Below are 14,769 nucleotides of genomic sequence, written 5' to 3' on the forward strand. Positions count from 1 at the left end.
CTTCTTCTATCTCCTCTGTATTTTGTATTTTTGTTCCATAAAATGTGTCCAAAGTCACCCCCTTCTTCTTGTTTTTCTTGGAATTTTGAGGCTTTTGTGCTTCTGTGGAGTTTGCCATCTCTATCTGAGTGGGGAGGACTAGCTTTTCTTATCTCTGTCTGGTGTTCAGAGGTTTTAGCCCTAGGCAAATTGTCCGGTTCTCCTTAGCTGTTCTGTCTTCCTGGGGAGGCCAGGAATTGCTGGTGTTTCCGTGTTACTGCCCTCCTCAGTTCCCTCCCGATGCTTCTCCGTTGCCTTACTTCCACGCTCTGAGCCTGGCTCGGCACTCTCCGCGAGGCTTTTCAGTGCCTTAGCCGGCCTGAAGAGCCTACACTCTGAGGGGGTAGGCACTGCGGCTTCCCGGAGCTCTGAGGGCTCCTGATAAGATTAGCTTTCGCTGGGTTGAACTGAGTATGCCTTGAGGCAGGGACCTTCCATGAGACTCGGATGGAAGGATCCAGCCAGGGGGTTACAGGCTCCCCTGTCTCTCTTTGTTTCCCTGCTGTCTGGGTGCCCCCGCGACTGAGTCATGTTGTTTTCAGGAAGAGGCCTTCAGGATAGCCGGCCCTGAGGCTCTGAGGTTCCCTCTGCTGCCTTGGACTCAGCGCTCTGGGTTGGGGGGGATGGGTCCTGGGACCTTCCTTCTGCCTACCCCTTAGGCCTGAGTGATCTCTGGTTCTGGCTTTTGGGGGGGTGTACCTTTTGGTCCAGGTCCAGGAGGAGGATTCCCGGGGTCTATGCTGTTGTTCGTTTTGAATTTCGGTGCCCTAAGAGCATATAGTTTGAGTTCGGTAGGGAAGGGTTTCCAGAGATCTGAACTTTAGCTTTCTCTAAGCCGCCATCTTGACCGGAAGTCTAAATGGTTATATCTAAGATCTAAAAATGTCATTTTTGTGAGTGGCTGGTTTCACGTAAATGGAGGTACATTGGTGGGAGATAGAGAACTTTAATGACAAATAGGGGGAAGGTAATTCCAACACAATAGGGCTCTCACTAGGACTCTGAGAAAGTCTGAATGTAATGAACACAGTAATTCTTTTCTTTGAACCTAGCTGTAACAGTGTCAGAGCAGGTTAAAGTGAGAAAGCTTGACCAGAGAGTAAGTGGAGTCCACATGCCCAGAGTGATTACTGTAAGCTGTTTTAATGCACCAGAGATACATGTATAAAACACACACACACATATAAATTCTCCATGTCATGAAATTCATATTGTCCATGGTTCTAAGGATGGCAGGTTTTGGTTGTGCATTCCTCTACTGAACCGAACATGTCAAGGATTTTGGAATGTTTTTTATCCTAATCAGCTTTAATCATTAAAATGATTTAGCAACATAGAACTTTTGTTGGAAAGTTAGGCATCAGATCATCAGATTAGGATCAGATGGCAGGCTGGGAAGGTTGGAGATAAATGACTGCTCATATTCAAAGCTCTGAAGAAAGAGGAGTTCTTTGAAAGAGAAAGTTAAAAAAAAAACCCTACTGTAAGCCTCATCATTAAAATGAAAGGGTCAGCCTGGATTTTTCTCTAAATTCTCTTCTAGCTCTAACATTCTCAGATCTTTGATCTCTTCTAATCTGCTGAGCTTTTCTGGTGTTGGTAGGCAATATGTAGGATACTTCTCAGCTCCATTCCCTAATTAGGGATTGTGATTCTAAATAACATGTGTGATAGATACAAATGGTATTGCTTGCCTGCTGAAAGATCGCATGTGAAAAATGTCTTGGATTGATTATTTGAGAAAGCTCTAAGGGGATGATGCCCTTTCTCACAAGACATTCACTTGAGCTGGTTTTCCCATTAATGGCGATGAGTTGAGATTAACCACCTACTCTCTCAATCCTTTTGTTAATGTTGTCTATTTTTTGCAAAACAGATAATGGAGACAGTGGTGGGGATGGAAGTAGTTTTTAAATCATTGCCTCCCATCTTAGAATTAATGCCACATATTGATTCTAAGGCAGAAGAGCAGTCAGGGCTAGGCAATAGGGATTAAGTGACTTGCCCGGGGTTATACAGCTAGTAAGTATCTGAGAACTAGATTTGAACCCAGGACCCCTTGTCTTCAGGCCTGGCTCTCTATATACTGAGCCATCTAACAGTCACTCAATAATCTCTTTATTGCTAAATTTAATAGTCTTTTACTGATCCTCTTTCTACATGAGTGGCTAGTCCCCTTTTCATTTCCTATTAATTTATATAGTTCTCTGGATTTCTCCATCATGTCTCAGAAAACTATATCCTGGAAGATCACATCAAGTCACAAATTCATACCTCCCAAGTACTCTCTGCCCCTGGGCTGCCATCTTATCTGATTGGAGAGTGAACAACTCTTCCTACCTTTAATTAAGAAGGCCAGTCCTCTCTTTACTTCCCATCAAGCTACTCTTCTCTAGACTTTTTCATCCTAATCTAATCCCTCCAACAACCCTTGGTGGGATTAGTTCCCCAAGGATCGACTGGGCCCTCTTACTCTCCTTATACTATGTAATGGACTAATCTCATTAGCTCCCATTGGTTCAATGATAATCTCTCTACAGATGATTCTTAGATATCCATCTTTAATGTGTTTCCTGAATGCTATGAATTAATGACATTGACTTTCTGCATGTTCCTCTCACAGGGCATTATTTGATTCTCTTGGCCTTTGTTCTAATTGTCTTCTATGTCTATGAGATTGTCCACTCTCATCTCCACATCTTGAATTTCTTCAAAACTCACTTCAATCCTACCATCTGAAACAGGATTTTCTTGCTCCCTGTATTGGTATTTTTCCAGAGATCACCTTCTATTTATACTGTATGTATTCTGTATTAACATATTTGTTTACATGATATCTTTTCCATTAGAATGTGAGCTCCTTGAGGGCATGAATTGTGTTTTTGCTGGGGTTTTTTCCTCAGCACTTATATAGTGCCTTGCACATTGTAAACTATTTATAAATTCATGTTGACTGTTCCGAAGATTACTACTTAGGTGAATAGAATAAATGTTTTTGTAGCTGAATAAAAGCAGCAAAAAGTCAAATCATCCTCTTTAGTGTAATTGAAATTAAGGTACAACTCCAGTATCAGACAGGACAAGAGGAATGATATATATATTACATCCAGTTCCCATATGAGTTTGATATTTTCTTCTAAGTCTCTATATTTTGAAAGCATTTCATTCCATGCAGCTTGGAAGTTTTGAATATTTAATGTGGTGACATTTATTTAAAACATATTTAAGTTTTTTTAATGAATCAATTTATGTCATAGAGATTATAGGCAACAGTACAATCTGTGACAATGGTTCAGTGCTTTTTACTGGTTAAGGTGTTATATTGAGGACTGTAGTTTGGGGAAATTTTGTCTCCTTGATCGTGAAAGGTAGAGTCTTTCTGATAAATAATTTTAGTCATGTCTTGCTAGTTATTTGGTAGGGGTTAAATTTTTATAGCCCACAATGATGTGTTGTATAATTTCAATCATTTTCTTGTATCATCTACATTGATTATTACAATTGGAATCCTTAATTATCCTTCTCTAATTTCTGGTGGCAAAACGTTGTTCCCCAATGGCTATTATAAATATCTTCATTTTGACAAACATCTAGAATTATGGTGGTAATTACTATCATTATTGAACAAAGTAAATCAGAAATTTGGAAATTAGCTAGTTATTCTATCTTATGCAGCTAGTCCAGCCAGATCATTTAAACCAACCAGTCTATTCTGGTTGTAGAGAATGCAAAGCTAGAAGGGACCAAAGAGTTGATAGTCTCACTTTTTCATTTTATGGATAAGGAAAATGAGGTCCAGAGAAGAGATTTGTGTGAATAATGCCATTGATTTTCAAAATATAAAGGCTAAGTGGAACTAATTCCTTAGAATAGCACAAGAAAAAAAGTCTTCAGTGGACAGGTACAAGGAAACATGGCTTAATGGATAGAATTCTAGACTTGAAGGAAGAAAGAATTGAGTTCTATCTGGACTCTGACCTTAGTTGTATATCTATCCATAAGTCTAAAAATCTTTCAGGCTCAGATAGCTTTTTGAGGCTAGGTTCTAAGTGATTTCCAATCTGTATTGATAGAAGGGGTTCCCATACCAATGTAATCATAAGTAACTGACATAAAAGCAAAGAAATGAGGCTTCATTTGTTTCTGGTGGAAAATTTTCCAAGACACTAACATTTAAGAGACGATCTTTTATATACAAAGAGTCTAAGTTCAGTAATACAACTAATTTGAGAAGTGATTCCCAGCATAATATTTAAAATCCTTAAGTTCTGTTTAAATAAAGTTTTTAAAAGTTATGTTCTAGCATCAGCTATAATTGTGTGACCTCAAAGTCTCTTAGAAAGCCTTTTGTAGATATTTTGTGCACCAGAGTGGAAGCAAAACTAAGGAAAGTGTTTAATGAGTAGACTATTAAAGCAGTAATGATCATAAGAGAAAAAGAAAAAGTGAGGTCTCCAGAAAAGAGAAAAAAGAATAGTTAGAAGAGACAGGTGGGTAAAGAGAAAGCTTATTCTGGCTGTGAAAGGGATAGTAATGAGTACTTGTTTTGCTAGCAAGGGGCTGCTTAGGTTTATGATATCTCTTTTTTGCTTCTGCTCATTTACAGAGCAATAGAAAAAGCCAGGAGCCTGAAGAAACGTTCATTGTTCGGTCATAAGATTAGAACAGAAAGGGCCTTTGGAGATCATTTGGTTTTATCCTTTCAGTGATTAGTCCCTTCAGACAAAAAGAGTAAATGAAACCTTGAGGCTTTCAAAGAGGATAGTTGTTGTCAGATTAGAAAAGCCACCTGCAAAGGATTTTGGTGTTGAACTATATCACCACCCCCATATGCCAAAGCTGTATACATGCCCTGGGAACATTTTGACTTAAATTATAAAGTGTTCTACTCTTATCTTGGTAAACCCAGCATTTGATTAAGCAGTGATGACAAGAGTTAAAGATTAGTGAATGATAATTTGTATGTGACCATGAGCAAGTAAGGCTCTTAACCTCTCTGGTTGGGCAAGATGAAATCTAAGGTTCTTTCTAGTTTTAAAATTATCTATTATATATTAAGTTCAATGAGGGTTTCATTTTGTTGTATTTGCTCCCTCTATTCATAACATAGAAGAGAGTAAAGGATGGATTTAATCCTCACATGGAAGAGATTGAAGAGCCTATTTCTAGAAAGCCATGATAATATGTAAAGAAGACCCATTACCCTATTTTGAGCATGTGTAGATACTCTGAAATTGGTCCTGTTTAGATAACCATGCCATGAAGAGAGAGACTACTTATTGATTGATTGGCTTTTTAGCCAGAAGTAAGGTGCATTCAAAATACCAGTCAAACCAAGAGATTTGCTATTGGAGATTTTTCTCCCTAAGTGGCGCTTGAATAAAGAGTCACTTTGTAAATTTTTGGATGGGGAAAGATTGGACCTTTCCCATCAGAGGCCAACATGTGGCCTATGAATTTGGAGTCTATTCTTTGTGTTGGTTTATTCCTATTCTAGGTGAAGGAAATCGAGGATGGCTACAACTTTGGGAGCTTCAAAAGTGTGGGAGATCAAGCCAGCAGAAGTCCAAAACTGGAGTCCAAATTGGGACAAGTTGAAAGCCAGAAAGTGTGAACAAAAATCTTAAGCAACCAAGTGCAGCAGAGATACAGACTGCTTATTGATTGCTATAATTGAACTTAGGCACAATGATTTCTTTAAATTTTATTCTAATTACAATATTATTTAAACATTAACAATACCAATTTTTATTATTTTATTACTTAATTATTTTTGCTATTTTAATTAGTTCTGGGTTTGTAAAGAAGCTGGACAGACTAGAAAAGTCTGTTAATCTCTTTTTCACAGGTAACTAACTATCCATTCCTGTGGAAAGCCTAACTGAATTATAAGGCTTTAACCTGGGCACCATGATTTACATTGTGTGTCCTAGTTCCCAGTCTTTGGAAGGAATAAATAGCCTCTTGAGTACTCGTCTGTGAAGCTAGCTTTATAAAGTGAACCCCAAGTATAAGCATCATGTCCCTTGTGACAAAGAAAAATAAGTATAGGAACTGTGTCTAACTATATATAATTTGCTTTTGTAGCCCCCTGTCTTTCTACCAGAAGAGGTACTCAGTATTTCTTTTCTGGGTCATTATTTATTCTTCTACTATTCAAAATTCAATTTACTTTTCTTGATCTTAAATTTTTATGATCATTGTACAAATTGTTTTCTTAGTTCTGATTATTTTACTTTGTACCATCTCATGAAAATCTTACATTTCCCTGAATTCAACATATTCACCATAATATTTAAGGATGTTCCAATACCATGGTTTTTCCTTTCATTCACCCGTCTGTAGGCATTCACTTTGATTCCATTACTTTGTTGACATAAATAATACTGTGAGGAATATTTTAGTATACATTTAACTTTTGTTTTTATCTTTTATATTCTTGGAGGATGGAAGGGGAATTAATGAAAGGATTAAATCACTCTTCTTAAATAATTCCAAATTGAAATTTTAAGGGATTGGCTCACTGACTTCGAAGCTCTGATAGCAGTGTACCAGTACACCCTTCTGCTAGTGACGGATCTCCTCTTTTTTCACATCTCATTACCTGTTAAACCCTCTTGGTTGTAGCAAGTCTTGTGCATCTTCCCCATGAAGAGCTCCAGTCCAATGATGGCATAGATGATTATGACAAATAGCACAAGCAGGGCAATATGCAGCAGCGGGACCATGGCCTTGATGATGGAATTTAAAACCACTTGTAGACCTGCAATGAGAGATTGACAACAAAAATAACTCACAGGGATAGAGTGTTATGACTCTCAAAGTCTTCTTGTTACTTAGCCTATCTGGGTCTGTCTCCTCATCTGTATAATGAGCAGGCACTATATTTCTAAGATCTCCTTCAATTCTAAATCCTATGATGTTATGTATATAACATCCTCAGTCATCATAGATTATACAGGTCAGGTAAGATTTTATTTTCTTATTTTTAAGTTAAAAATTCTTTTGTAGGATCTTAGATCTAGAAGCAACCTCAGAGGCTATTTAGTCCAAACTCTTCACTTTATAGATAAGAAAACTGAGACCTGGGTAGGTTGTGTTTTACCCAAAGTAACCCAAAAAGTGTGAGAGGCAAGATTCTTCTGTCCAGGTCTTCTATTCTAGAGGTCAGTGCTCTGGCCATGGATCAGGCTAAACACTGAATTCTTGTAATCTACTATGCTAAGGATACAAAAACAAACAAACAAAAAGTCCTCAACTTCAAGGAACTTCCATCCTACTATATTATTCTCATCTTACAGCTGAGGAAAGCAATGATTTAAAAATTACTCCTCCTAAGTCAGAGAACTAGTGAAAAGCAGAGACATAGCTTGATGCCAGAGCCTCTGACATTGGGTACGACATTTTGTTCTTTTTTATTATACTATGATGTATTTGCCCCATTTTACAAATGTGCAGAGTAAATCTCAAAGAGTGACTTGTTCTAGGTCATATAATAGCTAGTAAATGACAGATGTAAGTTAGAGACCAAATCTCCACTTTAAAAAATTATTGCTATTTTCTGTTTTAATTCACCTTCATTTCAAAATTTATCCTTCCCACTTTCTCTACCCAGAGAACCCTGTAACAGAGAACTTAAGAAAGAGTGAGAAAAAAGGAAAAGCAAAACTGACTAACACATCCACTGAGTCTCACAGTAAGCGTAATGTTCTGTATCAAGAGAAAGGAGGTATATTTTATCATCTCTTCTTCAGGACCAAGGTGGTGGCATTATAATGATACAGCAATCCATTTTCTTTCTTTTTTTCTTTCTTTTTACATCAATAACTATTCTGTTTTGTTGGTTCTACTTATTTCACTTTACATCAGTTTACATATTTCCCAGTGATTCTCTGAAATCATCACATTCATTGTTACTTATGCTGCAGTCGTATTCCAATAATTCATATACCACAATTTTTCCCTGTAGAGATTTCTCTGTCAATTGGAGAACAAGCATTCTAACTCCAGATAGAACATTTCCATTACATCAAGTTGCCGATCCCTGAAAATGGCTTATGCAATATCTCAGTGTGGGCTCATCTCTCTTCCCTACCTTCTTGTTCATTTCCTCCATCTCCCCAGGCATTTTTGAAGTCCTGCTTTTCCTACACAACTGGAAATAGTTACTGATGTTAAATGGAGACTCAGGTCACACTTGGTAGAGTGGGTTTTATTAGGCTAATGAGAAGAATACTTTCTAGCAATTAAACCAAGCCAGGGAGGAGAAAAAAGAGGAAAGAAGAAAAAACTGGAATAATTTTACCTGTGAATTACTGAGTGCTTTGTAGCCTCCTATTAAAACAAGATATTTTCAGATCCAAATGATTCCTTAATTAGCAAGTTGTACACACATTAGTGTTAAAATAAGTGCAGCTACTGAGAAAGTTGCAAACTCTTAACAACACGGCAACTTCTGAGGTGTTGCTAGCAGAAAGTGTTTAATTGTTATTTGTGGGAGGGTGGAAGGGAAACATCCCAATGAAAGCAAGCTACCTGTGGACCTGAAGGGCTGTGAGTGGCTGCCATGGGGAGGCAGGAAAATGGGGAGTAAAGGGAGCAGGCAGCTTTCTGAGAGGAGGTGGTGCTCTTCAAGGACTTGGCTATAATGGGCTATTAGCAACAGGTCTAACAGCAGGGAGATGTGCAGGCATTTTCTTGCAGTGGCTACTGTTCAGATATCAAAATTATTACCCATGGTGCATCTGAACGTCCTCTAGTGTCATAAACATTATTGAGTAATGTTCAAAAAACACTTTTCAGTACATTTTTCTTAGCTTGATTGGGTCAGGGTGAAAAGTTCTGGATTTGAAAGCAGAAAATCTGGGTTTGACTCACCTCTGCTCCTCATTATCTGTGTGACCTTTGATAAGTCATTTTCTTTCTATGAACCCCTATTTGCTCAATTGTAAAAAAGGGGGGATTAGAAATTCAGGATCACTAAAGTCTCTAAAGCCTCTAAAATTTATGAAAGACAAATTTTAAAAAGTGGTAATTCATATTTAAAATACCTCCTTTGGATGTCAAGCAGGAGGGATGCCAAGCAACTGTTATTTGATTGGCATGGGTGCTATTTTACCACTGAAATCAGTTGCTTCTTAAGAGTTTGTTATGTTATAGCTGCTATTTGTGTTTATTATTTTAGTTTTGATTTTGGTACTTCTGCTGGGAGGGATGAGGCAAACTTTTTTTCTGCTTAGGAGAAAGCTCCAATATTAGAAAAATGAAATCAGACTTCAGATAACATATCAGAAGCCCATTTTTGAATTAAGCCTAGACCAAATAGTAGATTAATCTGCTAGTCAGTGTATAGAGAATCTCCTATTGGCCTTGTGTCTCCTGGACACTTTGGTTTTGTTTTACATGTGTGGAATGTATCTCCTCATCCCTACCTTTTAGAATTCATAGTTTTCTTCAAAACTTAGCTCAAGTATCAATTTCAACATCAAGACTTTTCTTTTCCCCACCCCTCTTCCATTACATTGTAATTTTTTCTCCTTCCCTCTCTCTCTCTCTCTCTTTCTCTGTCTCTCTCCCTCTCCCTCTCCCTTCCCTATATTGTCTCCCCCTAAACAAAATATGAGCTTCTTGAATTTCCTCATTTTGGTCTTCCTATGCCCAGCTACTAGTATTGTGCTATAGGTGCTAAATAAACACATTTTGACTGAGTCAATGAGATAATGCCTTTTTGGAGCTGTCCTACAGTTGTCTAATCATAGTAATTCTCTTATTTATATGTTTTTAAAAAATAGAGTTTTGACCTGGAAGTTTGACTCATATATTATGGTTCAAACCTTTTATTATATAGACTACTGAAGCATTTAAAGGACTTTCCCAAAGACACAAAGGTAGCAAGAGGAAGAACCTAGACTTTCGTGATTCTTCTTTTTTACACATTCAATTAAATTCAGTGAGCATTTATGAAGCACTAACTCTGTGTAAGGCAGTGCTTACCCAAAGCAAAACAGTTTTGGCCTCATGGAACTTAGAAATGATATTCTACATGAGTCACTGAAGAGGTGGGATCTTTTCTTTAGATAAGGCAGATATGGAACAGCTCTGAAATTTTACTTTCCTCTCTGGTCCTCTAAAAATATGGACATTGTTGGGCTAGTGCCTGAATCCCTTTTGGAGTCCTACTTGGAACTGGCAGGTTCAGAAGAGTTTCCAGAGGATATGAATATGGTAAGCCCCACTGGCCTGGTTTTCTATTTTTCTTAAAGGATAAAGAGAGAAACCATCAATGATAATGAAAAAATGAGCCTTTACAAGGTCCAGGTCGGTCGTCTTTGGCTAGTTAAATGTATTTGGGTAGGAGAAGAGAAGCTTTTACAATTAGTCCAGCTCTTTTGCAGATATGACTGCCACAATATATCACTTTGCGAGAAACATAGTACACATTATTGTGTTTTTCAAAGGCTTCAAATCAGTGATTAATGGCTTAGATCAGGGCCTCAGAGGTGAAATAAAGAGTGGGTGGGGAAATGAATGACCTTAGGAGCATGATACTAAGGAGAAATGAAGATGAAAAATTTAAAAAGTAGAAAGAAAATGTTCATTATAGCTCTGCAGTGGTGATGCCTGATAGAGGTAGGCTTCATCTTTTAAATTCCACATTACTGGTCCCAAAACCTGCTTCAGACTGAATCTTTTATGAATGGGAAGGAAAGACAAGGGAGTAACCCAATGTTGTCTGCAGAAGGGGAAGTAAGTGATTTCCACTGATGTTGGTTGGGTTCTCTGATGAGATTTGATGTTGACATACACACATGATTTTTTGTTAGAGGTTTGCAATATACATTTGTGTTCAAGACAATTCAGTTTCCATAGATCTTGTCCAGTTCTATGGAAACACCCACAGGCTATCAGATAAAAAAGACCTTAGAGTTCATCTACTTAAACCTATGCCTCCTCTACATTATCTCTGCCAAAAGGTCATCAAGATTTTGCTCATATGAAGGAATCAATGAAATACTAAGCTCAGTCTTACTCTGGAATCCCTCCTATTGCTGGGAAATTACTTACATTAAACTTAAACTTGCCTCTCTTTGAAATAACAGAATTAGATTTCTAGAATTAAATGGGACCTCAATTGGCCATTGAATCCAACTCAAAAAAAGGATATACTGAATCTCTATTTGAAGAATTCCAATGAAGAAGTGTTCATATGAGCAGAATATTTCCCTTTGGGACATCTGAAGTTGTTTGGGAGTCTTCCTTGACATCAAATTCAAATTTGCCCTTTTTTGATTTTCTACTCATTGCCCTAGCTATTTCTACTCATTTGCCTCTGGTGCCAAATACAATAAGTGTAATCTCACTTCTACCTGACAACCCATGCAATACTTGAAGATGGCTATAATGTTCCTATTAAGTCTTCTCTTTTCTAGGTGTATCATCCTTAAGTCCTTCAAGTGATGATCATATCATAATAAATTCAAAGCCTTTTGCCATGCTTGTTGCCTTTTTATGAATATTCTACTGCTTTTCCAAATCCTTCCTAAACTATGGCTCCCAGAACCAAGTACTGTACCAGATGAAGTCTGACAAAAGCAGAGTAGAGAGAGAGACTATCACGTTCTTATTCTTAGAAGATATGCCTCCCTTAAAACAACTCAAGATAGAATTAGCTTTTTTAAGCTACCTCATCCCACTGTTGACTTTCAGTCTACTGAAATCCCACTTCTTTCTTAGATAAATTGCTTTCTATTCTATATTTGTGAAGTCAGTTTTTTGAAAGCAAGTATAATAAGACTTTACATTTATCCCTACTGAATTTTATTCTCTTATTGTTAGTCCAATGTCCTAGCCTGTTTAGATCTTTTTGGATTCTGACTTTATACACTGTGCTATTTCTCCTCCCTAGCTTTGTGTCATCTAAAAATTTGACAAGCACACCATTATCTGAGCCATTGAGAAAAATATTAATATAGGAGTAAACAGAGATCCTTCCAGTGGAGACCTTTTGCCAAGCTGACATTGAGCCATTAATGAATGATTACTTTTCAAATCTTTCAACCAGTTCCAAATTCATATAATTATGTTACTGTATAATTCACATTGTCATCATTTTCTTAAAATTAAACTTTTTTCAATTAAGTATTTATTTTCTCCTTTCCAAATTCCATTGCTCTGTTGGGGAAAAATGAAAGCTGGAACCCTTGTAATAAATATGCATAATCAAGAAAAAAATTGGTCATGCATAAAACTGTGTGTCTCATTCTGCATCAGGACTCATTTGCTTCTCTGTAAGGAGGTATGAAGCCTGCTTCATTGCGAGCCCTTTAGAATCATAATCAGTCACTAAACTGATCAAACTTAAATCTTTCAAAGTTCTTTGTTCTTGCCAAGTTGTTATGGTTCTCTTTGTTTCATTTTACTCTGTATTAGTTCATTCAAGTCTTTCTCTAAAACCATCCCTTTTGCAATTTCCTATGGAATACTTACATCATATATCATAATTTGTTTAGTCATTTCCCAATTAATATCCTCCTTTTTGCCATGTTGAAAAGATGCCATAAATATGGCACATGTGTGCCCTATTACTTCGATCTCTTTAGGGTATAGATCTGGTAGTGATATTACTGGATCAAGTACTAGTATGGACAATTAGTTACCTTTGGGGAATAGTCCAAAATTGCTTTTCCAAATGGCCTGAACAATTCATAGATCCATAAACAGGGCATTATTGTTCCCATTTTTCTGCAGGTCTTTCAACATATCATATCTTTGCCAATCTGATAGGTGTGTAACTCTGTCTTTTCCACAAGAAAAACACTTTTCTAAAACCTAGGTAAATTTATTACGACCATTCTCCTGGTTTACCAGTTTACTAACCATGACTAAAACTGACATAGTCTGATGTGACTTGTTTCTGAGGAAGCCATGTTGATGCTTTATGGTAATTAGTTCTCTTTTTGGTTACTTGCTAACCATCTCTTTAATATTTAATAAGACATTCAGGAATTTTGCCAAGAATTAAGGTTAAGTTCACTTCTTTATGGTTTTCAGACTTAATGTCGCCGCCGCCGCCTCCTCCTCCTCCTCCTCCTCCTCCTCCTCCTCCTCCTCCTCCTCCTCCTCCTCCTCCTCCTCCTCCTCCTCCTCCTCCTCCTCCTTCTTCTTCTTCTTCTTCTTCTTCTTCTTCTTCTTCTTCTTCTTCTTCTTCTAAAAATGCTACATTTGCCCTGTCCCAGTTCTGTGATATCTTTTTTATTTTTTCATGGTTTAGTAATCACTTCCACAAGTTCTTTCACTCTTAGGATGTAATTTTTCTGTACCAGGTGACTCAAATTTATCAAGGGCAGGTGCTCTCTTACCATCTCCTTATTTATTTTGGGTATCAACTCCCTATTAGCTATTTTTGCTCTATCCTTTCCAGGCCAAAGGTCATTATCTTTGGTAGAGAAAACAGAAACAAGAGGAGACTTGAAGCTCTTCCTTCTCTTTATTTTTAGCTATCCAACCTGAGTGCACTCCTATCTCTCCTTTGATCCTATCTTCTTTCCCCCCAATATAGCCCCATCCAGCTCTCACCTTTCATTTCCAATTTCAGCTCATTTTCATTCGATACTAGTCTTAAAGTGTCCTGCCATGTTTTGTATTAATCCTCCTGTGAGCATCTCAAAGTTGGGATGTCAAAACTAGAACTTACTATATTTCCCCCTAAACCCACCCTTCTTCTAGACTTGTTACAACACCATTCTTCTGGTTACACAGGTTGGAAACTTCTATTGACTCAATTGCCATATCTTGTTTCTATCTCCACAACATCCCCATCTCTCTAGTGACATAGCCACCACCCAAATTCAGGCCTTTCTCTTATATTTCTTTAATAGTTTCCTAATTGGTCTCTTGATCTCAAGTTTATTTCAGCTCTAATCCTTTTTCTGCATACTTTTTCTGCCAAAGCGACTTTCCTAAAATGTAGGTCTGACTGTCACTCTTTTGCTAAATAAATGCTACTAAATTGCTTAACTACCATTTCTAGCATCATATCTAAATTATTCTTTTTGTCTTTTTTAAACCCTTCACAACCTGTCCAATCCTACTTTTCCTTACCTTCACAGCTTCACCTATTTAATGGTCTAGCCAAAATTTCCTTCTTACTATTCTTTATATAAAAACTCATCTTCTATCTTCTAATATTAGGATTATTACAGAGTTTAAAAAGTTGTCTTGGGAGGTAATGAATTTCTTCTCATTTGAAGTCCCCAAATAGGATGACCAAGACTTGTTTGGGCTATCACGGAATGAATTCTTGATCATGATTAGAATAAACGGTGGGCTCTGAAGTCTCTTACAACTCTTACATCCTGTCTTTGCATTGGCCATCCCATTTGCCTTAGAATCCATAGTTTCCTTCAAAATTCAGTTCAAGAACTACCTGTGAAATTGTGGTGTCTGTTGGTGATGGAATGTTATTGTGCTGAAAGGAATAATGAACTTTGAGGAATTCCATGTGAACTGGAACAACCTCCAAGAAGTGGTGCAGAGTGAGAGGAGCAGAACCAGGAGAACATTGTACACAGAGACTGATACACTGTTGCACAATTGCATGTAATGGACTTCTCTATTAGCAGCAATGCAATGACCCAGGACAATTCTGAGGGACTCTGAGGAAGATGCTATCCACATCCAGAGGAAGAACTGTGGGAGCAGAAACACATAAGAGAAACTGCTTGATCACAT

The 14,769-nt window shown here is 37.5% G+C and overlaps 1 protein-coding gene across 12 annotated transcripts in view; it reads right to left on the minus strand.

The window, feature by feature from the left end:
- Nucleotides 1-14,769, minus strand: part of CACNA1C (calcium voltage-gated channel subunit alpha1 C) — a 997,067-nt gene that overhangs the window by 279,321 nt on the left and 702,977 nt on the right. For all 12 annotated transcript variants that reach the window (XM_056800748.1, XM_056800749.1, XM_056800750.1 and 9 more), the window contains one exon: nucleotides 6,644-6,802. In XM_056800748.1, coding sequence (XP_056656726.1) covers nucleotides 6,644-6,802 — 159 coding nt within the window. The remainder of the gene's footprint in view (nucleotides 1-6,643; nucleotides 6,803-14,769) is intronic.

The sequence above is a fragment of the Monodelphis domestica genome, chromosome 5 (genome assembly GCF_027887165.1).
Source record: "Monodelphis domestica isolate mMonDom1 chromosome 5, mMonDom1.pri, whole genome shotgun sequence".
Taxonomy (NCBI): Eukaryota; Metazoa; Chordata; class Mammalia; order Didelphimorphia; family Didelphidae; genus Monodelphis; species Monodelphis domestica.